This window comes from Rhineura floridana, chromosome 17 (genome assembly GCF_030035675.1).
Source record: "Rhineura floridana isolate rRhiFlo1 chromosome 17, rRhiFlo1.hap2, whole genome shotgun sequence".
NCBI classification, from domain to species: Eukaryota; Metazoa; Chordata; class Lepidosauria; order Squamata; family Rhineuridae; genus Rhineura; species Rhineura floridana.
The window spans coordinates 28,799,213-28,824,542 of NC_084496.1; the positions used below are offsets into that span (position 1 = coordinate 28,799,213).

The 25,330-nt window shown below is 46.3% G+C and overlaps 1 protein-coding gene across 4 annotated transcripts in view; it reads right to left on the reverse strand.

The window, feature by feature from the left end:
* CARD11 (caspase recruitment domain family member 11) overlaps positions 1-25,330 on the reverse strand; it is a 98,895-nt gene that overhangs the window by 41,285 nt on the left and 32,280 nt on the right. For 2 of the 4 annotated variants that reach the window (XM_061599472.1, XM_061599471.1), the window contains exons 2-9: positions 18,224-18,437; positions 15,490-15,627; positions 13,968-14,293; positions 12,664-12,843; positions 8,733-8,885; positions 7,572-7,697; positions 6,170-6,364; positions 4,060-4,236 (exon numbers count right to left, since the gene is read on the reverse strand). In XM_061599472.1, the coding sequence (XP_061455456.1) occupies positions 4,060-4,236; positions 6,170-6,364; positions 7,572-7,697; positions 8,733-8,885; positions 12,664-12,843; positions 13,968-14,293; positions 15,490-15,627; positions 18,224-18,422 (1,494 nt within the window). In that variant the 5' untranslated portion in view covers positions 18,423-18,437. Of the gene's footprint in view, positions 1-4,059; positions 4,237-6,169; positions 6,365-7,571; positions 7,698-8,732; positions 8,886-12,663; positions 12,844-13,967; positions 14,294-15,489; positions 15,628-18,223; positions 18,450-25,330 lie in introns of all 4 variants that reach the window. The other 2 variants (XM_061599469.1, XM_061599470.1) reach the window with 1 other exon arrangement.

The window sequence follows — 25,330 nt, forward strand, 5'->3', positions numbered from 1 at the left end:
GGACCCCAAAGTTCAAAGGCAGTAAACCTGTGCAGGGCCGGCATCAGACTGCAGTGGGCTCTTGGGCAATGTGGCAGCACGACCGTCTCTGCCCGTGGCTTAAATAGGCCTGGCCACATCAGCACATAAGCGTGCTGTGTACTCACGCCTGCTATCGCCCAAGATGGCATCGGGGGCATGTTGATGGCCCCGACACCATCTTGGCTGATGGCAAGCGTGTACTCACAGCATGTTGACGTGCAACACAGGAAGTGGAGGGGGGTTGCCTGAGAGGGTGGCTCCTGGTCTACGATCTGTGCCAGCATTGGGTCGCAGGGCACGTGCACTATAACCTGATGCTAGTGCAGATCACAGAGCAGGAGCTACACCCACCAAACCCCAGCTGCGGGGGCCCTCAGTCAGTGCCCAACCTGGCTGCCCGCTGGCGCCAGACCTGAACCTGTGATTACTATTGGCAAGAAACAATGGACAACAGTCTGGAGATTCAATTTACATTTTCATGTTAAATAGTTTTGAGTGGCTGTTCGGAAAGGCATTGTATAAATGCATACAGAAATAAAGAAATGCATGCCATAGGATGTCTGCTAATGAAATCATCAAGGTGTGCCAGCTAGGAAGTAGAAATCTCCAAGCAGCACCAGGCCAGTTCTGGAGCCAGCAGACTACGGCAAATCCTGAGACTGTTAAAAAAAATAAATCCCTAAATCTGCCACTAAAATCCAAGCTATCCTGAACGTTAGCATGAACAAGAGCTCTGTTGCTTCTGGCAGTCATGACAGCAAAGATTGCAAAGGGCCATCAAATACAGGCAGGAAGAAATAGTCCAATTCTTCCACAGCAGCTGGATCTGTGTTAGTACAACTTGTGAAGAGTTTACCAGAGTGGCAGAAGATCCAGTTACTCAGTCAATCAAGCAGAATCAAGGAGTTCAAGCTTGTTTCCGTGAACACTTGAATGAGTCCAAGACATCGTTTAATTTAACTGTGAATTAGGTAGCTAATTTTGCTCTGCGGTTTGGCTGCCTTCTTCCTATTATCCTTTCTAGCCAATAGGAATTTACCCATCAGTCCTCTGCTGTCCATCAGCTTTTCCATTTGCACTGGGCTTAAAGGATCACTCCAATTTGCCGGCTTTGTTTTTCTTGTTGCAACTATCAAGAAGGCAGAGAAATGCTGTATTCTGATCACAGGAGCTCCAATGAACACAGCAGACGACAAATTTCTTCCCAACTGTGTCACATCGACAGCTATTTGTACCATTTGATCCAGCTATGCTACCTGCACACCCTGTGCTTGCCATCTGTAAGGTAGGGTATTATCAATATTATGCCATTAATACTTGCATACCCTCCAAGATGGAACCATGGACACTTGTGTTGTTGTAGCACTCCTATCCTCACACCCAGGATCACTGCCTGAGTGTCAGGAGCTGATGGATTCATGTGGAGCTCACCCGTGGGGGAACAATTCAACTGCAGACGGCAGTCTTCTTAGTGAAATACCTTCAGATTCTGGACTGACTCAGCCACCCAGGCACACCACTGGATTTCCCTGGGCAGTAGGGATGGGATCCGCTGGCCAGTGCCGGTTCAAAGGCAATCCACAGACCTAACAGGCTTGTATCAATTTGCAAGCCACTGCTTTTACCAATCCATTGCCCCCCTGAAAACAATATTGATATTAATAGCAATATTTTAAAGGAAACATTGATAAATTGAAATCTCGATAAAGTGAAGGGAAAATATCAGTAAATATACCAATATTAATATCAATAGTTCAGACAAAGATTTTTGTTTTTTCAGAAAATCTGTTTCCAAAAATAGCTGTGGGAAAAATCGCTGCATAAAAATCCAGTTCACAACAAAAGTGAATAAGTGAGTAAATAGAAAATTTGATACCAAATCTGAATGGGGTGGAATTCTAGCACATCCCTACTAGGCAGGAAGGAATTATAACAGCAAATGAAGAGTCTTCCTGAGCAATGATGTATTTCTGAATTCCTGGTTATTCTTCAGTCCTGGTCCCTGGCTCGCTCCTTGATCCTGTCTCCTGATCTGTCAGTCACTCCTGACATTCTTTGGTACAGAATACCACCTTGTCCTACAGCTCTGGGCTCCTGACTTCTGACTCACCCCGGACTGTGGCCCATGGACCGGACCAGCCCAGCCACTGAGGGACGTGCCCATCATTCACCCCAAATCACTGCAGGCGTTTCCTATGCTAGAGGTTCCCAAACCATGGTCTGTGGATCACTAGTGGTCCATGACCTTCACTCAGGTGGCCTGTGGTGTGTCTGCGGATTTATAGTTGAAGATGGGAGATGGCACATCATGACATTAAATATTCATATATATTTTTAATTGTACATTTATTGCTTCTTTTCTGTCTTATATTGTAATTTATTATTAATACATTAAAATGCAATCTATAAGAAATAAAGGAAGCAATAAAAATGCAATTAAAAATCATACTGCATCCAGCACAGTACATTACAATTGCTACAACAGGCAGAAAAATAATGAAATGGTCCACTAAGACCCTCAGCAATTTTCAAGAGATCCGTGGAGGGAAAAGCTTAGGAACCACTGCCCTATGCTATATAGCAAGCTTTTAACAGCATGGTGTGCCCTGCAACAGCCTGTCACACATTGGCTTAAGCAGGGGTGTAGTCGTCTGGGGTCTGAGGGGGTCTGAGACTCCTTACGTTTTTGGGAGCAGGTCTCAGCAGGGTCCCTATGTCTCCAGCATCCTACGAGCCAATCAGCATGAAAGGGGAGTGTGTTAGCCACTGAGAAGAGTCTTATAACATGCTTCCTTGTTCTTCCCTGCTGATTGGAGCCAATCAGAGTGAAAGGAGATGAGTCAGCCGCTGAGAAGACTCCTTTCAGTAGCTAACACTCTCCCCTTTCATGCTTATTAACTCCTAGGGACATCTGTTGTGGGAGAAGGCATTAACAAGGATCTCATGCTCAACCCGGCAGCAAAAAGGGGAGGAGGGGGCATGGCTGTGACTATCATGAAGGGACCCTGCACTAAGAAGCAGGGTGTGTTAGGAAACCAAACATAACAATTTCATTGAAAACTCAAGCATGCTTAATAGAAGAAATGCTTAGTAGCCTTAGATGCTTATATACCCCAAAGGAAGAGTCAAACAGTACACTGTATCTTAATGATGTGCTTTTAAAAGTTCTGCTTAAAACTGGACCGCTCTTGCTTTAGTGAAAGCAACTGTGGGGAGCCCTAGTTTGAATCAGAATCATAGTGCAAGAACAGGAAGGGGGGCAATCCTCTTCTCTGTGACATTTTCCCAGCACCCCCCCCCCAAGCTTCTATTTGCTACCAATAACTTTGGCAGCATACTCCTGGTAGGCAGAGGAGGAGTGTATTTGGTCTGCTTTTTGCAACAGACTGACAGTTATAGACAGTCTGCAACTTGCTTGCAGATCGGAACACAACTTCAGTTGGATTATGCACTTCGGTTTTTGCAATCCAGTTTCAGTAGGCAAACAAAAAGCACGCACAAAAATACACATTTTACTGTTAAAATGTGTATAAAATGAATATTTTATAGAAAAAATTAATTGAAAAGCATTGAGAAGTACTGTTTTAGGGAAATTACTATAATGCTCCTTTTGGGAGGGCGGGATAATAATAATAATAATAATAATAATAATGTGCACAAGTTAAATGTGAACTTTTCATGCATTCTTTCAAAAAAAACCACACAAAAACAGAGAGCACTAGGACTGAGTGACAGCAAAAATGAAACAGGATGGATTTAGGCTGATCTTTCCATCCCTATCAATCACATCTTTGGGGTCAGCTTTCATCTTGAGGAAAAGGGCATGGAGGGAAGTGTAACACTCCTCTGTCGCCACAGCATGGCCCGAATGCAGATTGCCCTCCAGATCATGCTCCAGCAACCCGGCACCCTCCAGGTGTTTTGGAGTACAAATTACCATCCAAAACATCTGACAAGCACAGGTTGGTGAAGGCTGCCCCAGAGGTTTTAAAGCATAACCGTTGGCCACCAGGAGTATGGTCTTGTACTGGAACATACGTGGATTCCCTTCAGGTTCATCCTTCTGATTCGCGGTTGATTGGGAATGAAGAATTTGCAGTCTTCTGGAGACTCCTCAGAGGTCGAGGAATCGTCTGCCTCCTGGCCATTGATTTTGGGGCTGGGGGTTTCTAGAACCTGAGAAATCACTGTGAGGGGAAGATTCCTCGGCAAACTCTGGAAGTATATAAAAGGAGGGCTTTAGTGACCAATGAGCTCAACATGGCCTCCTAATCAGGGTTGTAGTCCTAGCCCCTTTTACCTGAGAGCAAGGCTGCTTTTGTAAACAGTACTCACTGGTACAGCATACTGTCACTTTTTTTTTTTTTTGCTGCCCGTAGCAATCCTTGCATGCTGGCATCCATAGCACTTTTATCAACCTCCCCCCACTGCCTGGGAGTAAACCCCTTTGAATTCAATCAGACTTAATTCTTTGCAGACATGGTTAGAATTGCTTGTAAGAGATGATCAGGAAAAGCTTCCCAATGGGGACAGCTGTGGAAGAGGTTGCCTTAGGAGGCCGTGGTCCCTCCTTTGCCAGAGGAATTTAGGCAGAGGCTGGGCACTGTCTGGGATGCTGCAGCTGCAGCTTGCACTGAAGAGTTTGTACTCAGCATTGGGTTGGACTAAATGACCTCTAATGCCACACTTACAAATTGTGTATCTAGTACAAGGGTGGGAAACCTGTGTCCCTTCAAATGTTATTAGACTCCAACTCCCACCAGCCCCAGCTAGCACAGCCAATGGCCAGGTGTGATGGACGCTGCAACCCATGAACATCTGGAAGGCCACAGGTTTCTCTTCCCTGATCTAGCAGGACAGCCCCTTGCACATGGTAGAATCAGAGGCAGGGCCCATATTCAAAAGGTTTGGGCTATGGCCCAAAGTTCCAGGGCTGGCAAGAAGTTCTAGGCTTGCTTCAATGTGCTCCGAGACACCTAGTACTGGCCGGTGATGTCATGCTTCCACGATTTTCTGAACCTGAGATCCGAGGAATGTCAAGCAAGGATTGCATCTAAGCAGCACAACTCAGCTCTGGCTCAAAGAAGAGAACTGCAGGGAGATGGTCACACCAGCCTGCAAAGCCTCTTAACCAAAATAGGCCATGGGGAGTCAGGTGCTCTCCTGTGACCTCTGTAAAGGCTTTGGGGTCAGATTACTCAGTGACTTTAACAGCTCCCAAGAAGATGCTGTTCCTTCTGCAACTTGCTCTGATTACAAATTGCTTTCATACTTGCCTTATTTATTTATTTATTTATTTATTCATTCATTCATTCATTCATTCATTCATTTATATCCCACCTTTTCCCCAGAACTGGGACTCAAGGCGGCTTACAAAAATTAAAACAAATATACTTGAAAACACAGAAGCAAAACATACGGAAAGTTATAATTAAAATGTAATTAAGCTATCCTTAGAACTAAAACCATTCAAAACATAGTGGTTAAAAAACACAAAACAGAAATCAGTAAACATCATCCTGTTAATAGCCCTTGCAGTCAGTTCCCCAAAAGCCTGTTTGAATTGAAAGGTTTTCACCTGCTGACAGAAGGACAGCAGGGAGGGAGCCAGCCTAACCTCCATAAGAAGGGAGTTCCAGAGCCTGGGGGCAGCCACTGAGAAGGCCCTCTCTCATGTTCCCACCAGGCGTGCCTGTGAGGGTGGCGGGAGCGAGAGTTGCCCCCGACAATCTCAGAGCTCAGACAGCCTCAGACGGGAAGATATGGCCCTCTACACTCCTGTCAGGTATGGAAGGGGACAACCTAGCAGGAAGGAAAGATCTGGAAGAACTTTTGAAGACAGGCATAGACATTGTATTCTTTTTTGGCCCCAGGGCAAGACATTTTTATTTGCTCAGGCTTTTCAAACAGTGAGTCTTAGTTGACTGAATAGTTTTTGGGTTATGATTTCTCAGATGTTATTACATTGTTTAGCTTTTTGCTTTTGTTTGCATTGCTTATTTTAAAATTGTATACATCTTTTGGATGAATATGGAGTTTCAATTTTTTAAAAATAAATAAATAAGTACAATGCAATACCACTTTCCCCTAGAGCTTAGAATAGCGACTCAGAGCAAGAGACCAGAGCGACAACTTTCCCTGGTTTTACCTGATCATAGCAGTTGTCCTTGGAGAGACGTCTCAGTTTACACTCCAGATTAAAGATGCAGGCCTCCTTCCGGACCACCTCAATCCGGAGCTCATCGTTCTTTTCCTCAAGCTCCCGGATCTGCTTCCGGTACTTATCCTTCTCGATCAAGCACTGGGAATATTGCGCTTGTGCCTCATCCCGCGAATGGAATGCCTTCAAAAAGCAAAGCAAGTGGGACAAATTTGGGCTTTTAACATCTTAATAGTTTAATTCTGTTTTAATGCTGATTTTTATATGTTTATATGTTTTATATGTTTGTAGGTTCTTAATGATATGTACTTACTTTTATCTGGAAGCCGCCTTGAGTTCCAGTTTGGAAAAAAGGCGGGGTATAAATAAAGATAATAATAATAATAATTTATTACTTTTAAAAAGTAATCTTCCAAGCTCTGCTTTTGGGTGCAGCCGTTCAAAAACTGTATAACTGGCTCGTATAATAGTACCGTTATTTGTATTGTTTACAGCAGGGGTGGGCAACCTCAGGCCAAAGGGCCAGATGTGACCCTCTAAGCCTGTCTGCCTGGCCCCTCGGACTCTCTCCAGGCCATGCCCCTTACTGGGCCTATTTTCCCTGAGTGCTTTCGCCTGGCTGGAATGTGCCTTTGAACTTGCTTGCCCGGGTGCAGGATGGAGAAATAAGCCGGGTGAGAGTGTGGCTGACATTTGCGGCTGGCAAGTGGCCTACAAAGGTAAGAGTCACATCTGTTGCTCTGCCCATTTTTGCTTCTGGCCCCACCCACCAGTGGCATGCGGCTTCCAGAAGGTTGCTCCTAAGGGGATGCAGCCCTCAGGCTAAAAAAGGGTTCCCCACTCCTGGTTTAGAGTATCAGCACAATTCTAACCATGACTACTCAGAAGTAAGCCCTACTGAATTCAGTAGGGCTTACTCCCAGGTAAGTGGGATTAGGACTGCACCCTTAGTCATTCTGTTGGGCAGCTTTTATTCGAGCTTTTAAAATTATTGCAAATTTCGGATGCTTTTAAACCGTTTAAAGATGTTTTTAAACCTTTTTTTTAAAAATAGATGTTTTTAAAGCTTTAAAAATGTTTTTAATTATATTTTGTTTTAATATGTTTTTTAAAGTCTGTTTTTATGATGCGTTAAAGTGTTTTTAGGGGTTTTTGTTTGCCGCTGCTGGGAGGAAGGGCGAGATATAAATCAAATAAACAAACAAACTAGAAAAGATGAATAGGGAAGGGGGGGGGAGACATCATTTCCCAAAGCCTTTTCCCTCCCCTGCCGAATGTGAGCTGAAAAAAGTTCCTTTAGGAATTCTTGGCTCAGCCCTTTCCCCCTTCCTCCCTTGAATCTTTTCCCATCCTCCCTCCCTGGCCCCCCAGCTCTTGTGATTTCAGGTACCTGGTCTCTCTCCTTCTCCACTTCCTCCAGCTGAATCATCACTGTGTTCATGCGGTGCTTGTACATTTCACAGTCTTTCCCAAGAGTTGAGCATTTTAACTCCAGTTCTTGTTTCTCTTCAAGGTACTACAAATGAATCAATCAATAAGGAGAGTGCATCAAGGCAATCGATAAAGGTCTAGCCTTCTCATGGAGCCCTGCTGATCTGTCTCTCCGCATGCCAGAACATGAGCTTGGCCACTTGCAGGAAGACAGGAGGCTTTGAGGTGCCAAGGAGTCACGCTGCAGAGGCATTGTTCTGAATCTGTTTGTAAGGCCTTGTTGCACATCATCCCACCATTAGGGAAGCTGGTCAAGTGGTCGCATAACATGGGGGCAGCATAATTGGGGCAACTGCTCTGGATGCATCCGTCTCCATAGTGTGCAAAATGGGCATAGATGATAAAAAAAGATCAAATGTCATACTGCGCCACATGGAACGATGAAGCGTATTTTCCAGATGGCAGACAAAAATCTAGACACTGATATGCTCAGAGGCTAAGTGAAGGCACAAGGCCAGGCTGTTGACCCTTTGCCTGCGGGTAGCCGAACACAGTAAAGCACGTTACTGTGTGAATAGCACCAGTGCAAAGGAAGGGGAAACTGCACATGACAGCAGCTGGTTTTGTGCAGAAGAGGTGCCAAGCAAACACAATCAAGAATTACTTCCAGCTTGTCTCGGCTTTGCTTTTGGGAGAACGGGTGCACAGGAATGAAAACCAACCCTGGACATAGAACTGATTCGTCCTCTCACTTGGGCATTCTGCTGAATGTACAACATCGATACAGATGAGAGGGCTTTTTCAATAGTGGCCCCCACCCTGTGGAACTCTCTCCCAAATGATCTCCGCCATGCCCCTTCTATGATGAGCTTCCGCCGGGCCTTGAAGACCTGGCTCTTCAGGCAGGCTTTTGGGGTGGGTTAGGTTTTTACTGTTATGGTTTTAAATTTTAACATTTTAATGTATTGTTTTTATCTTGTACGTCGCCCAGAGTGGCTGGACAACCAGCCAGATGGGCGACTAATAAATTTAATAATAAATAAATAAATAAATAAATACCAAACAGTTAGACTTAGAATTTGCTTTCTGTTTCTGCTCTCCGCCCAGCCTTCCATCACACCTTATCACGGAGGTCCTCTGCATGGCGGATCTCTTCCTGAAGATTAAAGATCTTGTTGACCAACTCCTGTCGATCCTCCAGAGCTTCTCTGCGATCATGTTCTAGGATATCCAAAATGGCTTTGTCTGAATCCGGCAAGCTAGGTTTCCCAGCCTATAACAGGGAGATGTTTAAAAGGCATGGATAGAGGGCAGTGGTGTATAGGCAGAAGGAAAAAACAGGCAGAGTTGTTACAGGGTAGGGTTGGGTGAGAAATTTGATTCAGTTCACATTTCAAGTTGAATCTATCAAATTTGTGCTCTCTAAAACAATATGGGAACTGAAACACAGCCAGCCTTCGAAATTCACACTTACTAAATTTTGCAATGCTGTTTGCCAACCAAAGTTTAGAAAAATTCATATGTTAGAGGAAAGTGTGCATAAAAATGAATATATGAGTGAAAATAAAGTACAAAACTTTATTTTTATTATATGGTGAGAAATTGATTGCAAAAATGTGTACGTTAATCAAAACTTCTTATAAAAATGTGTTTAGCAGGAGACATTTGCACTATGCTACCATCACACAGAGGAGTTTCTGGAGGAAAAATGGTGTCCACCTGCCAGAAGGATGATCATGTGTGCCATTTCCCTCCCAAGAATGCCCCCTGGAACAATGCCATCTGAAGAGGTAGCATTGCTCAAAGGGGGCATTCTGTGGGTAAAAGTTTATTAGCTTCTCTAGGAATATTCATGCAGAAGATTGCGGGGTACACATGACTACTATTCATGATGGCTATATTACTTCGAGTACTAGAGGACCCGAATACCAGCTGCTGGGAACCACAGACAGGGAGAGTGCTCTTGCACTCAAGTCGTGCTTGTGGGCTTCCCACCGGGGCATCTGGTTGGCCACTGTGAGAACAGGATGCCGGACTATGCTGGGTCTTGGGTCTGATCCAGCAACCAGGCCCTTCTTACGTATTTATGGTGACCACCATCCACCAGCTGTCAAGAGGAGCACCTTGCAGCTGGTGGTACATTCGCCTCTACCCCTAATATCCACTTCCCATTTTGACACCTGCAAATGTGGTGGCAAAATGGGAGGGGGTGCATTTTGGTTCACAACTCCCCAGCGTGTCTCTATTTTCATCTGGATAGCGTTGGAGGGTTGGGGTAAAGTGGTGGAGGGGTTTGAGCATTCCTTGGGCCCCTCCGCCCTGGGAACTGGAGTGCCTCCCAACCAACATCTGAACCAGGCCCCCAGAGTCTCAGGTCCCCAGTCACATGCTCCGGCCCTTTGACCACATCCTTCCAGAGAGACCCAGCATGCAAATAACTTCTCAGCTCAGGACGGCTTCCAGAGAGTGAAATCTGTTGTTTGCCACAGAGGGCAGGGCTTAAGAGTATAAGCGGAGACATTCTTAAATCATGCAGAGCCATTTCAGGGCAATACGCCATGAATAATAGGGGGGGGGGAATCCATGTCTGCTGGTGATTAGAACAAATGTTAGCTTCTCAGCTGCAGTGAGCTCTTTCCCCTCTGCCTTGAAATGATTTGCTGTCCAAAAATAATCTCATAAACTGGGAGTCAAAAGCACAATTATGTGACAAGCAAAAAACAAAACAAAAAATCACCTTTTGAAACAAAAACAAAAAAGCCACCTCCCCCACCTCCTTGCACTGTTCCTGTACGAGATCTCAGATCTATACTCCATGGAAATCTTCATCCTACGCATTTTTACTCAAAATTAAGTCTCGCCGAGTTCAAGGGGAAGTGTACATGGCTACGTAGCCACCTCTCCTCCCCTGCCCTCCTGGCTGGGTGAACCAATCTGTCTGGCTCCAATTAATTACAGCTCTATTTCTCCATTGCTTTGTTTCCAACTTGTGATTAAGCTCAAGTTAGTCATGCTGAATAACTGATTAATGCTCTCACTCTTTCAAATGATTACTTGCAATGCATCTCCCGGGAAGACGACAGCCAGCAGATGGGAATATGGGGAGGGTCCTTTTAGACTGCACGATGGAATACACCAAAACTTGGTGAGTGGAAGGGTTGCTCGGGTCTCAGTAAGAAGGGGCTGGGGAAGGCTGCATGGCACCTCTGTTCCTCTTTTAGAAGGGCTGGAACATTCCAGCATGGCGGGAAACTTACTCTCATTTTGACATGGGGTAACAAACTCTCCAGTTCCCTCAAAACTCTGCTCTAGGGATGTGCTAGAATTCTGTCCAGTTCGGATTTGGTATCAGATTTTCCATTAATTCATTTATTCTCTAATGTTGCGGATCAGATTTTTATGTAGCAATTTTCTGCAACTATTTCAAAAATATTTTTTTAAAAAAATATCCACTTCTAGGATATTAATATTAAGAAATATAATTTTATCGCTCTTTCCTTTAATTTATTGACATCTCATTTTAAAATATCAATATTTCCTTTCAGAAATATTCATTGATATTTCTTTTAAAATTATCACTATTTCCTTTAAAAATAACGTATTAACTATATAGTTTGCAAAAAATAAGGATTGGTGAAAGGAGTGGCTAGCAGACAAAGAATGGACTCAAACTGATACCGTCTTGTTAGGCTGACAGAATGCTTTGGAGCCAGAACTGGCTAAGACATCCCATCCCTATTCTTCACTGACGGAAAGTTGCAAGATACTCCATGAGAGCTGGTGTAATGGAGCGATTAAAAGAGTGAACCAGAAAGTCCCCATTTCAAATTATCTCAGCCACTAACACACTGGGTAGCTTCACATATGTTGCTTTTCTCTCAGTGTCTGCCTTTCATTTGTAGTACAGGGGTAATAAATCTGGTCTACCTTACAGAGTCGTTGTAAAGAAGAACTACTATGCAGTACTTTGAGCACATAGAAAAACCCACGTGTGCATACTTTTAGCTTAGGTTTCTGCACCTGGAAAGCTGCCTTATGTAAGTTATGCAAAATTTCCATGATTTGTATTTCCCCTTATTTGCATAATTAGCTTTTAATGTTTTGCATAATTTTCCAGCATTTGCTTGTCTATAGGGGAGGGCAAGGCACTGAAGGTGCACCCTGACGCCAAAAGTTTTACTCAGCTTTTGAGACTTTGCCAAGCGCCCCACTTACTGACAAGCATGCCCCCAGAAGCATGAGGCCTAGAAACTTGCCTTTTTAAAAAGTGAAAGCCAAGATTTTCAGAAAGTTAAACTCTACATGCTGCATGCTACCCTCTTCTTTTGCTGTATTTGCATAGAATTACAGACTACACAGAGCTCTGTAAATAAATATTACATATTATTAAATACTATGCATGAAACATTGTTTCTCACTTCTCCCAAAACAGATCACTAGAACCTCACCAAGCAAAGAAAAGTCTTGTGGAAAATAAGCCAACTGCAGTGGAATGGAAAATGCCAGATGACAGTGAGAATTAATGGACTGAGGCACCTGCGTACATCCCCACTCACAAGCCCGCCCACTCTTGGGGACACAGCCCTCTCCACCCTCTTTGACACTGTCCTGGCCTGAGGATGTGGCTCTCCCACCCCCCTCAGGCTTTCCTGTACCACGTGCATGCAAGAGCATGCAACTGCAGAACCAGCTGTCGGCCCTTTAGGGATAGTAGGCAGCATTCCCAAGTGGGTGGAGCCACTGGAAAGGAAGGCCTTGCCAGCCTTCTTAAGTCTTCAGATGACTCTGGTCTTTTGCTCAGACATCATCTTCCAAAGGTCAGCCAGCAGGGCCTGCAGAGAGTTGCCTTGCCTTCCTAATTGCTACCATGTCCCCAGCGAGCACCAATCCTCAGCAGAACAAGATACATATACATTCGCATATTTGTATGCAAACCTATGCCATGGGTCTGTGCTCCAAGTCTTTCAAGTACCAAGTGAAGCCCCCGCCTGTGCTGCCCAACAGTGCCCCCATGGGTTGTATGTACCAACCAGAAACTTCTCCTCACTCACCTGAATGATAGACTGCAACTCCTGGATCTTGGTCTTTAGCATCTCATTTTCTCGCTCCAGTTCCAGAACTTGTTCCTTCTTTGGTCGGTTTTCAATGTCGTTCTTCAGCTTCAGGGACTGGTTTCTCTCTAGCTTACATTCCTCTTCCACCTTATTCAGCCAGTGCTTCAGCTGGTCAATCTACCAATGTGAGCATGTGTATGTGTGTTGTTTGTGTGTGAGAGAGAAACAAGTGGACACACATCAAATAAACATTTTCCCCAACAGTAAACTCCACTCTGGTTAACGGTGTGCACGAAACAGCCCACATTTCACACACTTGGGGTGGTCTCCAACTCACCTATCCCAACCAGCTTTATGCATTATTAAACCAGGGCAAAGGAATCTCTGGTTAACTTCCTTTAAGGGTTAACAAAGGTGATTGCCTCATTAAGCATAGGAAGTTGCCTTCTACTGAGTTAGACCATTGGTTCATCCAGCTCAGTATTGCCTACATCACCGTTCTCCACCTTGGATCCTCAGACGTTGTTGGACTACAGCTCCCATCATCCTTGGCTGCTGGCAAAGCTGTCTGGGGTAGATGGGAGTTGTAGTCCGACAACATCTAGGGACCCACAGTTGGAGAACAGTGGACCACATTAATTGCCAGCTCTCCAGGGGTCTTTTCTAGCCCAGCGAGAGATGCCAGGGACCTTTTGCATGGAAAACATCTGCTCTGCCACTGAACTACCCCCCTTCCTCAAATCAGCAAGAAATCATTGACCCAGAACAGCGCAGGGAATAAAACAAAGTCATCCCAGGGTCATTTCAGACATTACAAAGAAGCTGTGACAGAGGAAGTGCAAGTAACTATAAGCCTAAAGGAATCATGTTAATTTAGCTTTCTGCCATGGGGTTTATCAACATTCTAAATGTATAGTTGCTTTATTTTAATTACTGTGACTCCGCCCCCCCAAAAAAGAATCATGGGGACTGTCATTTGCTGAGAGTGTTGAGACTTTTCAACTGGATATTGAACTACGCTTCCCGACGTTCTTTGGGGAGAGAGAATGACTCTTCAACCAGCGTATGTCAATAACATAGACTGATGGCCAACATTGTGCCTTCCAGATGTTATTGGACTGCAACACACATCATCCCTGGCTATTGGGCATGCTGGCTGAGGCTGATGGGAGTTGGAGTCCACAGTATCTGGAGGGTCACAGGTTCCCCATCCCTACCTTAGACAAATGGGCAAAAATGGTGTATGCGTTGCAGCCAGACACCAAGCCAAACAAGCCAATGAGCCATGCTGCCTCTCTCACCTCTAGCTGGAGGTCTCGGCTTCTCATGACTGCCATGTTCTTCTCTTCGCTCAGCTGGGCATACCTCATCGCCAGGTTGTAATTCTCGTCTTTGACCTTGACGAGTTCGTCATTGTAGTTGTTCCGCTCCTCTTTCATCTTGTTGTACCTCTCCTGGAAGGTCAGCAACTCTTTCAGGTTGAGCTTCAGTTGCCTCCTCTCGTCTTCAAACTGGCGGGATTTGGCCAAGAGCTCACAGCGCTGCGCATCCTTGGTCTTGGCCTGTTGCTGCAGCTTGATGATTTCATTCATCAGGAAATGCGTGAGGCCTTCGTGACCCTCTTCTACTGAAATAAAAAAGGGATGAAATTAGGGTAGCATGGCTACACAGCTGAGAGTGTTACATCACCAAAAGTGAGTAGCGGTATGGATCAAGGTGATGGAGGCAAAATGCCCTGGTCCAGAGAGCCTTGGATTCATCTGGAGAGTCAGAAGGCAAAGAACAGAAGCCACAATGGTTCCAGACTGGCCAAGCAATGGATGAACAAAAGCCAAATGCTGTAGTAGCAGATTACCTGCACTGACAGGGGGTTAGACTAGATGACTGTGTTACCTTCCAACTCTATGATTTCATGCCACAGTTCCAGACTGGGCAAGCACTGAAAGAGCAGATTGCTCCAGTTCTCCTGAAACCCTGATATATTGCTCTGGTCCAACATGACATCCCTGATTGATTTCTCAGGTCCAACACGACAGGCATTTTATCAGAAGGAAGCCCATCAGTTCTGTCTTTGCAAAAAGCACAATTAATTTATAGAATCCACCGCCACAATATATGGTAATGCCCACTGGCTTAGATGCCTTTAAAAGAGAATTAGACAAACCCATGGAGAATAGATCTTGTTGACGGTGATTACTCGTGGTGGCTAAATGGCAGCTCCGCGTTCAAAGGCAGCATATCACTGAAAGACAGTTGCTGGGCAGGTGGCAGCAGGCGCCTTCCATTGATTTTATGCTTTGCTTGTGGGATTCCTGGAAGAATTCTGGCTGGCCACTGCAGTAAACAGGATGCTTATCTATATGGACCCTTGGACTAGTCCAACAAGACAGGGCTGGGGAACCTACAACCCTCTAGATCAGCCTTTCCCAACTTTTGGGTCCCCAGATGTTGCTGGACTACAATTCCCATCATTCCTAACAATTGGCCATGCTTCCGGGGGGTTGATGGGAGCTGTAGTCCATCAACATCTGGGGACCCAAAGGTTGGGAAAGGCTGTTGAGACTCCAGATCCCATCAGCCACAGCCAGTATGGCCAATGGTCAGGAGTGATGAGAGCTGGGCCCAGCAACCTCTGGAGGGGCCCCACAGCTGCAGCCGTTATGCTAGAAACTGGTTGTCCTCCTGTCCTTACCTGGCTCCCCATGCTTGCTCCTATCACAGCTCCATGTAACAGCCAGGAAAGGTGATACAAGCATTTTCATTCATGGTTTCTTCCCACTTCTGCTTCACCAACTGAGCCCTGGAAGGCTGGATCCAACTTACCAACAATTGTGGAAAATCGCCGTGTTGGTTCCTTCCCTGTCACCAGTTTGTAGAGTTCTGGGTAGTAAAATTCAAGGCTTTCTAAGAAAACCACATAACCCCTCTGTCCTTTTGTGTGAAGGATGTCCAGCAGTCGACCTACAGATAGCCCAGACACATAATATCTTGATAAGACAATCAAGGAGAACTCTTATTCTGTTTATATACAGTTGAGTAGTGGCAAATTCAGAAGTGCAAGGTCCCTTCATGATAGTCACACCACCCACACCACCTTTTAAGATTATACAATAAAATGAGCTCTAGGTCTCTGACTTTGTTTGGAGTACTTTCCCTTAGTGATGCATTGCAACAATCAACACAGATCTCCATGTGTTGCCTTTCATCTAGAACTACTATTTTTTTCTGCATGTTCATGGGTAAATGTACTAAGATGCTGTAAGGTAAGGAACGTCCTTTGCTGAGTTTCCCTTTTTTGTTGCTATACTAAGACTAAAGGGGAGTGTGTTAGCAGTGGCTGACTCACCTACTTTCGCTCTGATTGGCTCCAATCAGCAAGAAAGGACACTGAAGAAATAGGGGACCCTGCTCCCCCAAAAGTAAGGGTTCTAAGACTTCCTGGGACCCTGTACAACTACATCCCTGTTTACATATTTATATAATTGGGAGAGGGCATACAACGTTGGCATAGAAACTTTAGAACGACTTCCATATATATCTAAAGCAGCCTTCCCTAACATGATGCTTTGGGTTGGGGAAAGCTGATCTAGTAAAGCATGAGCTTTCAAAATGTCAAACCTGTTGTCTGTAAACAAAACCTACAGACAAAAGCTACCCGGGTGAGAAGAGACAATGGTTGCTGTCCCTTTCAGCCAGGGCAGTGGTGAAGCCTCAAGCCAAGGGGTCAGCAGTTCCTTGGAAATTGCCAAGGCAATCGAAAGGCCAGCACATGCCTACCTGTGAATGTAGCCCTCCCCTCAAAAAAATTGCCACCACAGGGGCTCTGGTCTGGATTGAGACCCTAGTGTGGGGAGTAGAGGGCAAAGGGTTAACACGCTTTGCCTTCCCTGCTAGGGTCCCATCTGGATTGGGGCCCCACACGTAACACAGTTAAGTCAACGTGTGGCTTGACCCCGGAATCAGCAGCATCTCTGAAAGGGAAGGACCACTTTAGGAAGCTCCCACAACTTGCCTTGCAGAGTTTCAAGTGGGAGGAGGAGGAATGGCCTGGGGAGGAAAGGATCCACGAGGACAGGTTGATGGCTGAGGTCAAGCCCAGGGAAGGCAACAGCAAGAGCAGCAACAAGGGGTGTGGCAAAGCCTCACTCTGTGCCTGAGACCTGAAGGGGAGTGGCGTGGCAATATTAGTCCCCAGTGGCCACAGACAGTAGTCCTAAGTGGACAAGGCTCAGTGGTAGTGGACATCCTTTGTATGCAGAAGGTCTCAGGGTCAGTCCTTGGTTTCTCCAGGTAGGACTTGGAAAGACTCCAGTTGGAAACCAAGAAAGGAGCTGCTAGCCCAAGGATGGGGAACCGGTGGCCCTCCCAATGGGGGGAACCAGTGGTCCTCCAGCTCCCAGCAACTCCAGCCAGCTTATCCACTGGTCAGGATGTTGGGACTTGGTAGTCCTGCAACGTCTAGAGGGTCAAAGGTTAGTCACCCCTGGTTCAGGGTAATTCACAATCCCCAAAACATTACACAACTCTCCCCGTGTACCCTGAAAAAAGTCAGTGTGTCTTCAGAACCTGCTTATTCATTTAGAATTGCAGTTTTGACAAAATTGTCCTATGCCATTTTTTTCCTGTACAGTAGGGCCCCACTCATACGGTGGGTTACGTTCCAGACCTCCGCCTAAAAGCCAAACCTGCTGAAAAGCGGAGCTCAGTCAATAAAATGGTGCCCAACGCCTGAAAAATGCCGTTAAAGCGGAACAAGCACTGTGGGGCCCTACAAGAGTGGGGCCCTACTCTAATTACTCTAATTGAAAGTCGGCATATTAGCGGAACGCCGAAAAGCGGGCCCCTACTGTACCAGCCATTAACTGACAAAAACTTTTTTCTAGGTTTTTGGCAATCCACACCCTATCCCAAAGACATTTAAGGAGCAAGGAGAACTCTTGACAACAAAGACTCTGTTGGAAGTGGGGCAAGAGCAACTCCTTTTGGGGTTCTTTTGTTTGTATTCCAGAAGGAAGATGGAGTTAGGGTCCTCCAGCTGGCTAGCCTTGCCTACCTTTACCTGTGCTCTTCTCTACCTAACTTCCTTCCGTTGTAAACTGATATGCTCAGGAAAACTTATCTGCCCCTCCTTCCTTTGTCTTCTTCTTCGACTGTCCGAGGAGAGAGGAGACATCGCTGTCCTTGCTGTCTCTCCTGAGCCACGAGGGCAATACGCAAGTCTGGGCAACTTAGCTAGTCAGTTAGAACTAGGTATGCCTTTCCTATCTACTATGTATTTCTATAAATAAAGTAGCTTTTTCTTATTTTACTAAGTCTCAGTGATCTAAATTCAGGGGAAAAGCCTGCTACTTAGGTAAATACACACACACATACAGCTCAGACGCTGAATATCCCATCATATATATTTCCATAACAGAATCAAGTGGTTCTGTTCCAGGGCCAACTTTTCAATTGGCTTAACCCTATCAGGAGCCCTGAACTGGGTACAAAGGCCCTGATGGAAGAGTGGTCCCACCGCAAAGTCTGAATTGGCTTAGCTACAGTCACCTGCTTGTACCTGCTCGGTTAATCTTGGAGAGCAGCATTGGTGAGTTGAGCACCTCATCCTCGTCTTGCTCATCAATGACTTTGCACTGGCGCAAGTAAGGGGTCAGCTTGGCTGGGTTGATGTACCGGGTCAACATGTGACGATTGCACTCCACATTCTCCCATAGGGCATCTTCTTCATCTTTCAGGGTCTCCATGCAGTCGTCCATTTCTGATTCGCCTCCCTAGAGGATGAACTGGTCAGTGAACAGAATGATTCAGGAAGATTCGGTACCCTGAACAATGGAAGGGACACATGACTTTTTATCAGGAGTGGCTACTCTGCTTCCATATGAAGTAGGTCTGGTAAGAAAGCCTGATTCCACCAAGCACTTGTGAAATTGACCCAGTCATTTGAGGAGGAAGGGGCTTTATGAAATTGACTCCAACTTGACTCACTCCCAGTCTGTGTTGGAATTGCTTTTTAATATGTTCTTAAACCTTCTTTTTAAAAACATTTTTAATCTTAGACGATGTTTTGAAAGCTTTTTTAAACAAACTCTTTAAAAGATGTTTTGTTTTAATGTGTTTTAAAGTTTGTTTTTATGATGTTTTAAAGTTTTTAGTGCTTTTAGCTTGCCGCCCTGGGCTCCTGCCGGGAGGAAGGGCAGGATATAAATCAAATAATAAATAAACTTTGTTTCTTCAAATCATTTAGTTGATTCTTTAGCTTGTTCATTTGGGAGTAAGTTCCTTTGAACTTGATGGGCTTTCTCACTGGGGATTAGATATGCACAGGGCTGGCACTGGTAAGCTTTGATTCCTCTCTTCTCCTCTCCCACCCCCCCATGGCATCCAATATAATGGCAGCCCCCAGTGAGAGGCAAGGGAGGCACCCATTTTTATGATGCCAGCCATTTTGAATTCTCCAGAATTCTGAATGTGACCCCGTAGGCAGGAGCAAAACCACTGAAAAACAGTGCCTCCAATAGCCACCCACGGACCTGGCCCATTAGGGTACCACTGTCAACAGTATCAAAAGCTACAGGGATAAGAAGCAGAGTCTCACTCCCGGTCTTGATGCAAGGCATCCATCAGGGCAACCAAGGGTTTTCTATTGCTAGAAAAGAAAAGAAGTTCGATTGAACTCAGGAAGCGGTAACGGCCGGAGTTCGATTCCAATGGAAGGAGGAAGTCGAATCTCCGGTAAAAGGGGTCGAGGTCCACTCAGCCTTCCATCCATCCGTGGTCAGTAAAATGAGTACCCGGCATATGCTGGGGGGGGGTGTAAAGAAAGGCCGGAGAAGGAACTGGCAATCTCACCCCATATATACGGTCTGCCTAGTAAATGTTGCAAGACATCACCCTAAGAGTCGGAAACGACTCGCACTACAAGTGCGGGCCGGGGACACCGTTACCTTTTTAAATGTGTAGAAGGTCGCACACAGGAGTTGGCAACTAATTTCAGCCTGAGCTGAAATGCCCGCTTCCTGCTAATTTCACTGCCCACAACAAAGTTACAGTGAAGAAAAGGGTTACACTGATTTTGGGGTAGGCAAAACGGGGACAAAGGGGTCAGGGACCTTGCCAGCAGTCCTTGGGTGGCCACCCCTTTTATGTCTCACAAGTCCCCTGGGAGGGACCTTACAGCATCAAGTGATAGCATTGCCAGGAAAAATGGCAACTGCCTGCCCCCACCCCCAGTGCCATTCTGTTGCCGGGAGAAGCAACAGTGAAAAAAGGTGAGCCTACTGGCGGAGGGCGCTCTTTTAGTACAAGCCTCCCCCTCCCCCCCATAGATTTCAAGCCAAAAGTCCTCCTGGGAGAAGCAAAGCTTTAGTTTATTTAAAGGGTCTATATAAAGCTCCTTGGCAGAGCTCCACATATAGACCTGCAGCAGGGTTCCTCCTGGTCTAAGAGACTAGAGCAGGGGGAGGTCTGGGTTAATGTGAAGAAGGCAGGGCACAGCTAGCTCACTGAACACAAAGATGGTGTGTGGGTAACATGGAATTAAGCCCCAAAGAGTCAGTAGTTGATGTGAATTTGGCTTCCCACATAGCTATGAAGTTTGCTGTATTATTATTATTATTATTATTATTATTATTATTATTATTATTATTATTATTATTATTATTATTATTATTATTATTATTATTATTACTATTAGTCGCTTGATACCCAAGGTGCCCAAGCGACTTACACAATGTTAAAACGAAAACAAATAACACACACTATAAAAACCTAACAATGCACAATAACAAAATAATAGCTATAGCACCCCCACGCAGCCATGGGAACGTTTGGCAGCATATCAAAATGCAACAACAAACCATGCAAGTTGCCTTGGAAGAACCCAAGCACAATTTAAAAACCAAAACAGCCTGTCACTCAGAATAAACCGAGGAGCAATGCCCTCAACTACTGCAAGCAATCTGTCCAGAGAGAGTCAACCTGTCCTCAAGTCACAGGGGCTGCAGCGTGCAGCTCAAAGCCACGCGTTCCAGGCTTTGCCTACTGTCTTGCATTTGGCTCTGGAGTGAGACTTCCATCAGCTTGTTAACTCTGCAATTCTCTCACCACAAGCCTGTAAATTCCTCTTCTGGCTGTTTGTTGTGGTACAGGAGGGGCCAAAGCAGACAGAGTATGTTTTTTGGAATAAATGGTGGGGAAGAGGAAGAGATTAATTTTGCAGAGCTCAGCAAGCAAGAGGATGTATCAGGGCTCTCACTTCCTCCTGATTTAACTCCATGTCACAAGCAATCACGATCCCACTCAGCTCTCTGGAGCACACACATGCATGAGTCTGTGTGTGTGTACTACAGGTTGGCCTGGCAATCCCATGGCCCAGTGGCTGGGGAGATGGCTGCAAGGAATGCAGCATTTCCTTTTGCACAAGTGCACATCAAACAAGGAGTCAGGTATGCAAACATGTGTTCACCCTTTAAATAGCTCCAAAAATATCCTCCGCTCACGCAGCTGTGGCCACAAGTATCTGGAACCATTGCTAAGTCACTTCCCCTCAGCAGCCTCAGTGCTGTGGCCCTCTCAGTGAAAAAAACATTATAAAGAAACTGGACGACCAATTTTACCACAACAGTTGTGGGATATCACAGATTCCATAAGATCTGAATGGGACCTTCCTGGTTCTCAATCCTGTCTGACTTCGCTGGCTTTCTTGGATCAGTGCCATAATGATGGAGAATGGCTAAACGGCTGTCAGGTAGTGACCGGGCTAAGTTCAAGGTGATGGTTTTGGTGTATAAAGCCCTACACAGCTTGGGACCAGGATACCTGAAAGATCACCTTACCCTTTATATACCTGGTCAATCACTGCGCTCTGCAGGTGAGGGCCTCATGGAGATACCATCTCGTCAGGAGGTCCATTCCGCACAACATAGGAACCTTTAGTGTAGAGGCACCGACCGTTTGGAATTCCCTCCCTTTAAATATTAGACCGGCACCACCTCTGTTATCTTTTTGATGCCTTCTGAAGACCTCTGTCTTTCAATAAGCCTTTTTAGTAGAGACCTTATTCCAGTCTGCGTCTGTGCTGGAACTGCTTTTTTAGATGTTTTAAAGATGTTTGAATGGTTTTATCATTGGTATGTTTGCTGCCCTGGGTTCATTCGGGAGGAAGGGTGGGGTATAAATTTAATAAATAAATAAATAATCTCAACATATTATCATAATGTTAATGCCCTTCATTATAACAGAGGTATGTGTGTGTGTGTAGGGGCTTGGAGCGAGGGCTTACATACTACAGTACCCCCTGCAGGTATGTGTACACAGTGCATGACCTCCCACCTCTCCCTGGCAGTCTGTAAATGAGGGGGTGGGGTCACCCAATGTCAGGGCTGGAGGGCAGGTTTTGCCCACCCCTTCCTCTAGAAGACGGACAAAGTTGCTTGTTCAGTTCTGCTTCTGATTTGGCTCCAGCAAATCTCCTAAGATCTGGAGGTCCCAAAACAAAATGCAGGGAAATAAGTGTGCATAAGCAACTTCAACCACAATCTTCAGTGTAGCTCCCCTGTTCCATGGTAATGGTCTTGCCTCCCTGACCAGGCTTCCCAGACTTAGGGAAAGTGTCCGCTCTCTTCTCCACATCCCATGCTTGGACCCTGAAGACAGCCAGAAGGGAGGTCCTGGTACACATAAGGGACAACTCGTCATTCCATTCTGCTCAGGGTTGCCCTTGTAGAACCCAGCAGGGATGAGGATGGGGGCAAAAGCAGAACTAGGTGGCTCTCCCAGTTAATGGCTCTGGCTCCACCACCTGATTGTGGCTATGAGCATGCCATGGAAGAAGGTCTCCAGTTCAAATTTTGCATGCCATGTTGAGCCACTGGTCTCTCAGCCTCAGCCTTCCACTCCCATCCATCTGCAGCATGGGTCTAACAATACTGACCTATCTTACAGTCTTGCTGTCAGCATCACTGAGATAACATATGAGAACCATTTTGAAAGCTTCTGGTAGGCTTCACCAACGTGGTGCCCTCCAGATATTTTGGGCTAGAGCTCCCATCAGCCCCGACCAGCACAGAGCTGCAGTCCAAAACATCTAGAGGGCACCAGGCTGGCAAAGGTTGGCTTATATCATAATAAAGTCAAAAGTAAGAACACAATGAATCTGTTCATCTTTAAGGTGTCACAAGACTGTTATTATAACATTCATAGCTTTACAAACATGCAGCCAAGATCATAATCCAGTGCCTGCAAGGGAAGAGGACCATCACCGCCCAGGGAGGGAGAGCCATCTGCCTGCTTTGCTGCTTGGCCAACATCTCTGCTCTCTCCTTGGGCTCCTGCTCTGCACGTGGGCACCTTGCAGGACCAGGCTCCAGGTACTCAGCCAGCTGTGCCTGATACTGTTCCACCTGTCCCTTCTCTGGAAGGGATATATAAGCCGGCTGGCTGAGGGGGCTTGGGAGATCCAGTGCCTGCAAGGGAAGAGGACCATCACCGCCCAGGGAGGGAGAGCCATCTGCCTGCTTTGCTGCTGCTGCTTGGCCAACATCTCTGCTCTCTCCTTCTTGGGCTCCTGCTCTGCACGTGGGCACCTCGCAGGACCAGGCTCCAGGTACTCAGCCAGCTGTGCCTGATACTGTTCCACCTGTCCCTTCTCTGGAAGGGATATATAAGCCGGCTGGCTGAGGGGGCTTGGGAGATCCAGTGCCTGCAAGGGAAGAGGACCATCACTGCCCAGGGAGGGAGAGCCATCTGCCTGCTTTGCTGCTGCTGCTGCTGCTGCTTGGCCAACATCTCTGCTCTCTCCTTCTTGGGCTCCTGCTCTGCACGTGGGCACCTTGCAGGACCAGGCCCCAGGTGGCGCTTTTCCCAGGAAGAACGGTTTGAGAGCTGCGTTGGTGCGCATGGAGCACGGGACTGTGGTTGTTGTGTAGACCTGAATGGAATGAGTGGATGTTTGTATGCCTGTATGTTGTGAGTGTGTGTGTATTTTTATTTTATTTTATTTTTATTTTATTTTATTATGTGCCTGGGCGGGAGGATAGGGTATTGGGAGGGGGGACCAGAGGGGGCCCCTGTTAGCGTAGTGACGGGTAATGGGAGGTATGGTGTTGTGAGGAGGACATGCCGGTTGAGGGGAACTCGGCCCAGACAATTGGTGGCTGTACCGTGTTCCGGTCCTCCCCACATCCACAGGATTGCTGGTAGTTCTATCAGCCAACTCTCGGATCTCCAGTTGCTGCTTCTTAATGCCAGATCGGTAAATAATAAAGCTTCCCTCATCCATGATTTAATTGTGGATGAGGCGGCCGATCTGGCGTTTATTACTGAGACATGGGTGAGCGATCTGGGAGGCATTAATCTCTCCCAGCTGTGCCCACCTGGGTACTCGGTTCAGCATCTGGGTAGATCCGAGGGTCGGGGAGGGGGAATCGCTGTGGTCTATAGAAGTTCCATCCCTCTCATTAGGCACCCTATCCAGGTAGCTAATGGTCTGGAGTGTCTCCATATTACGTTGGGTCAGCGAGACAGACTGGGAATACTGTTGGTGTACCGTCCACCCTGCTGCCCAACAGCCTCCCTAACTGAGCTGACGGAGGTGGTCTCGGGTTTGGTGTTGCGATCCCCCAAATTTATGGTATTGGGGGATCTCAACATTCATGCCAAGACCGCTTTGTCTGGGGCGGCTCAGGACTTCATGGCCTCCATGACAGCCATGGGGCTGTCTCAATTTGTTACTGGCCCTACGCATATTTCGGGGCACACTCTAGACTTAATTTTTGCTACTGGAGCAGGGGATGGTGATCTGGGAGTGAGGGATTTTACATCTATTCCTCTGTCATGGACAGATCATCGCCTATTGAGGTGTAGGCTCACAATGTTTTCTCCCCTCTGCAAGGGTGGAGGACCAATTAAGATGGTCCGCCCCCGGAGACTAATGAATCCTGAAGGTTTTCAGAAGGCTCTGGGGAGTTTTCTGGCTGATAAAACTGACGCTCCTGTCAAAACCCTGGTCAATCTGTGGAATACGGAAATGACCCGGGCAGTTGACACGATCGCCCCAGTGCGCCCTCTCCTCTGCAGAGCTCAATTGGCTCCGTGGTTTACCCCGGAGCTAAGAGTGATGAAGCAAGAAAGGAGACGGCTTGAGTGCAAATGGAGACGAACTCCCGACGGCTGTGGTCTTGCACTTGTGAAGATCTCTACCAAGCTCTATGTGAAGGCGGTGAGGGCAGCGAAGAAGCAGTACTTTGCTGCCTCCATTCAGTCATCTTCTAACCGCCCAGCGGAACTTTATAAGGTTGTTCGGGGACTTTTACACTCTGGTCCTCAGAACGCAATAATACCATCAATAGCCCGCTGTAATGAGTTTGCGAGACACTTCCAAGATAAGATCACAAACATCTGCCGGGACCTTGACTCCAATATTGTAGCAGTTGAGCCTAATGAGGTGTCCGGAGCACAGTCTTGTCCTGTTTTATTGGATGAATTTCAGTTGGTTCAGCTCGAGGACGTGGACAAGGTGCTTGGACAGGTGCGGGCGACCACTTCGGCTCTGGATCCTTGCCCCTCATGGCTAATAAAAGCTAGCAGGAACGGAACAGCCGGATGGGCCAAGGAGGTGATCAATGCCTCTTTACGAGAGGGAGTGGTACCACCCTGCCTGAAACAG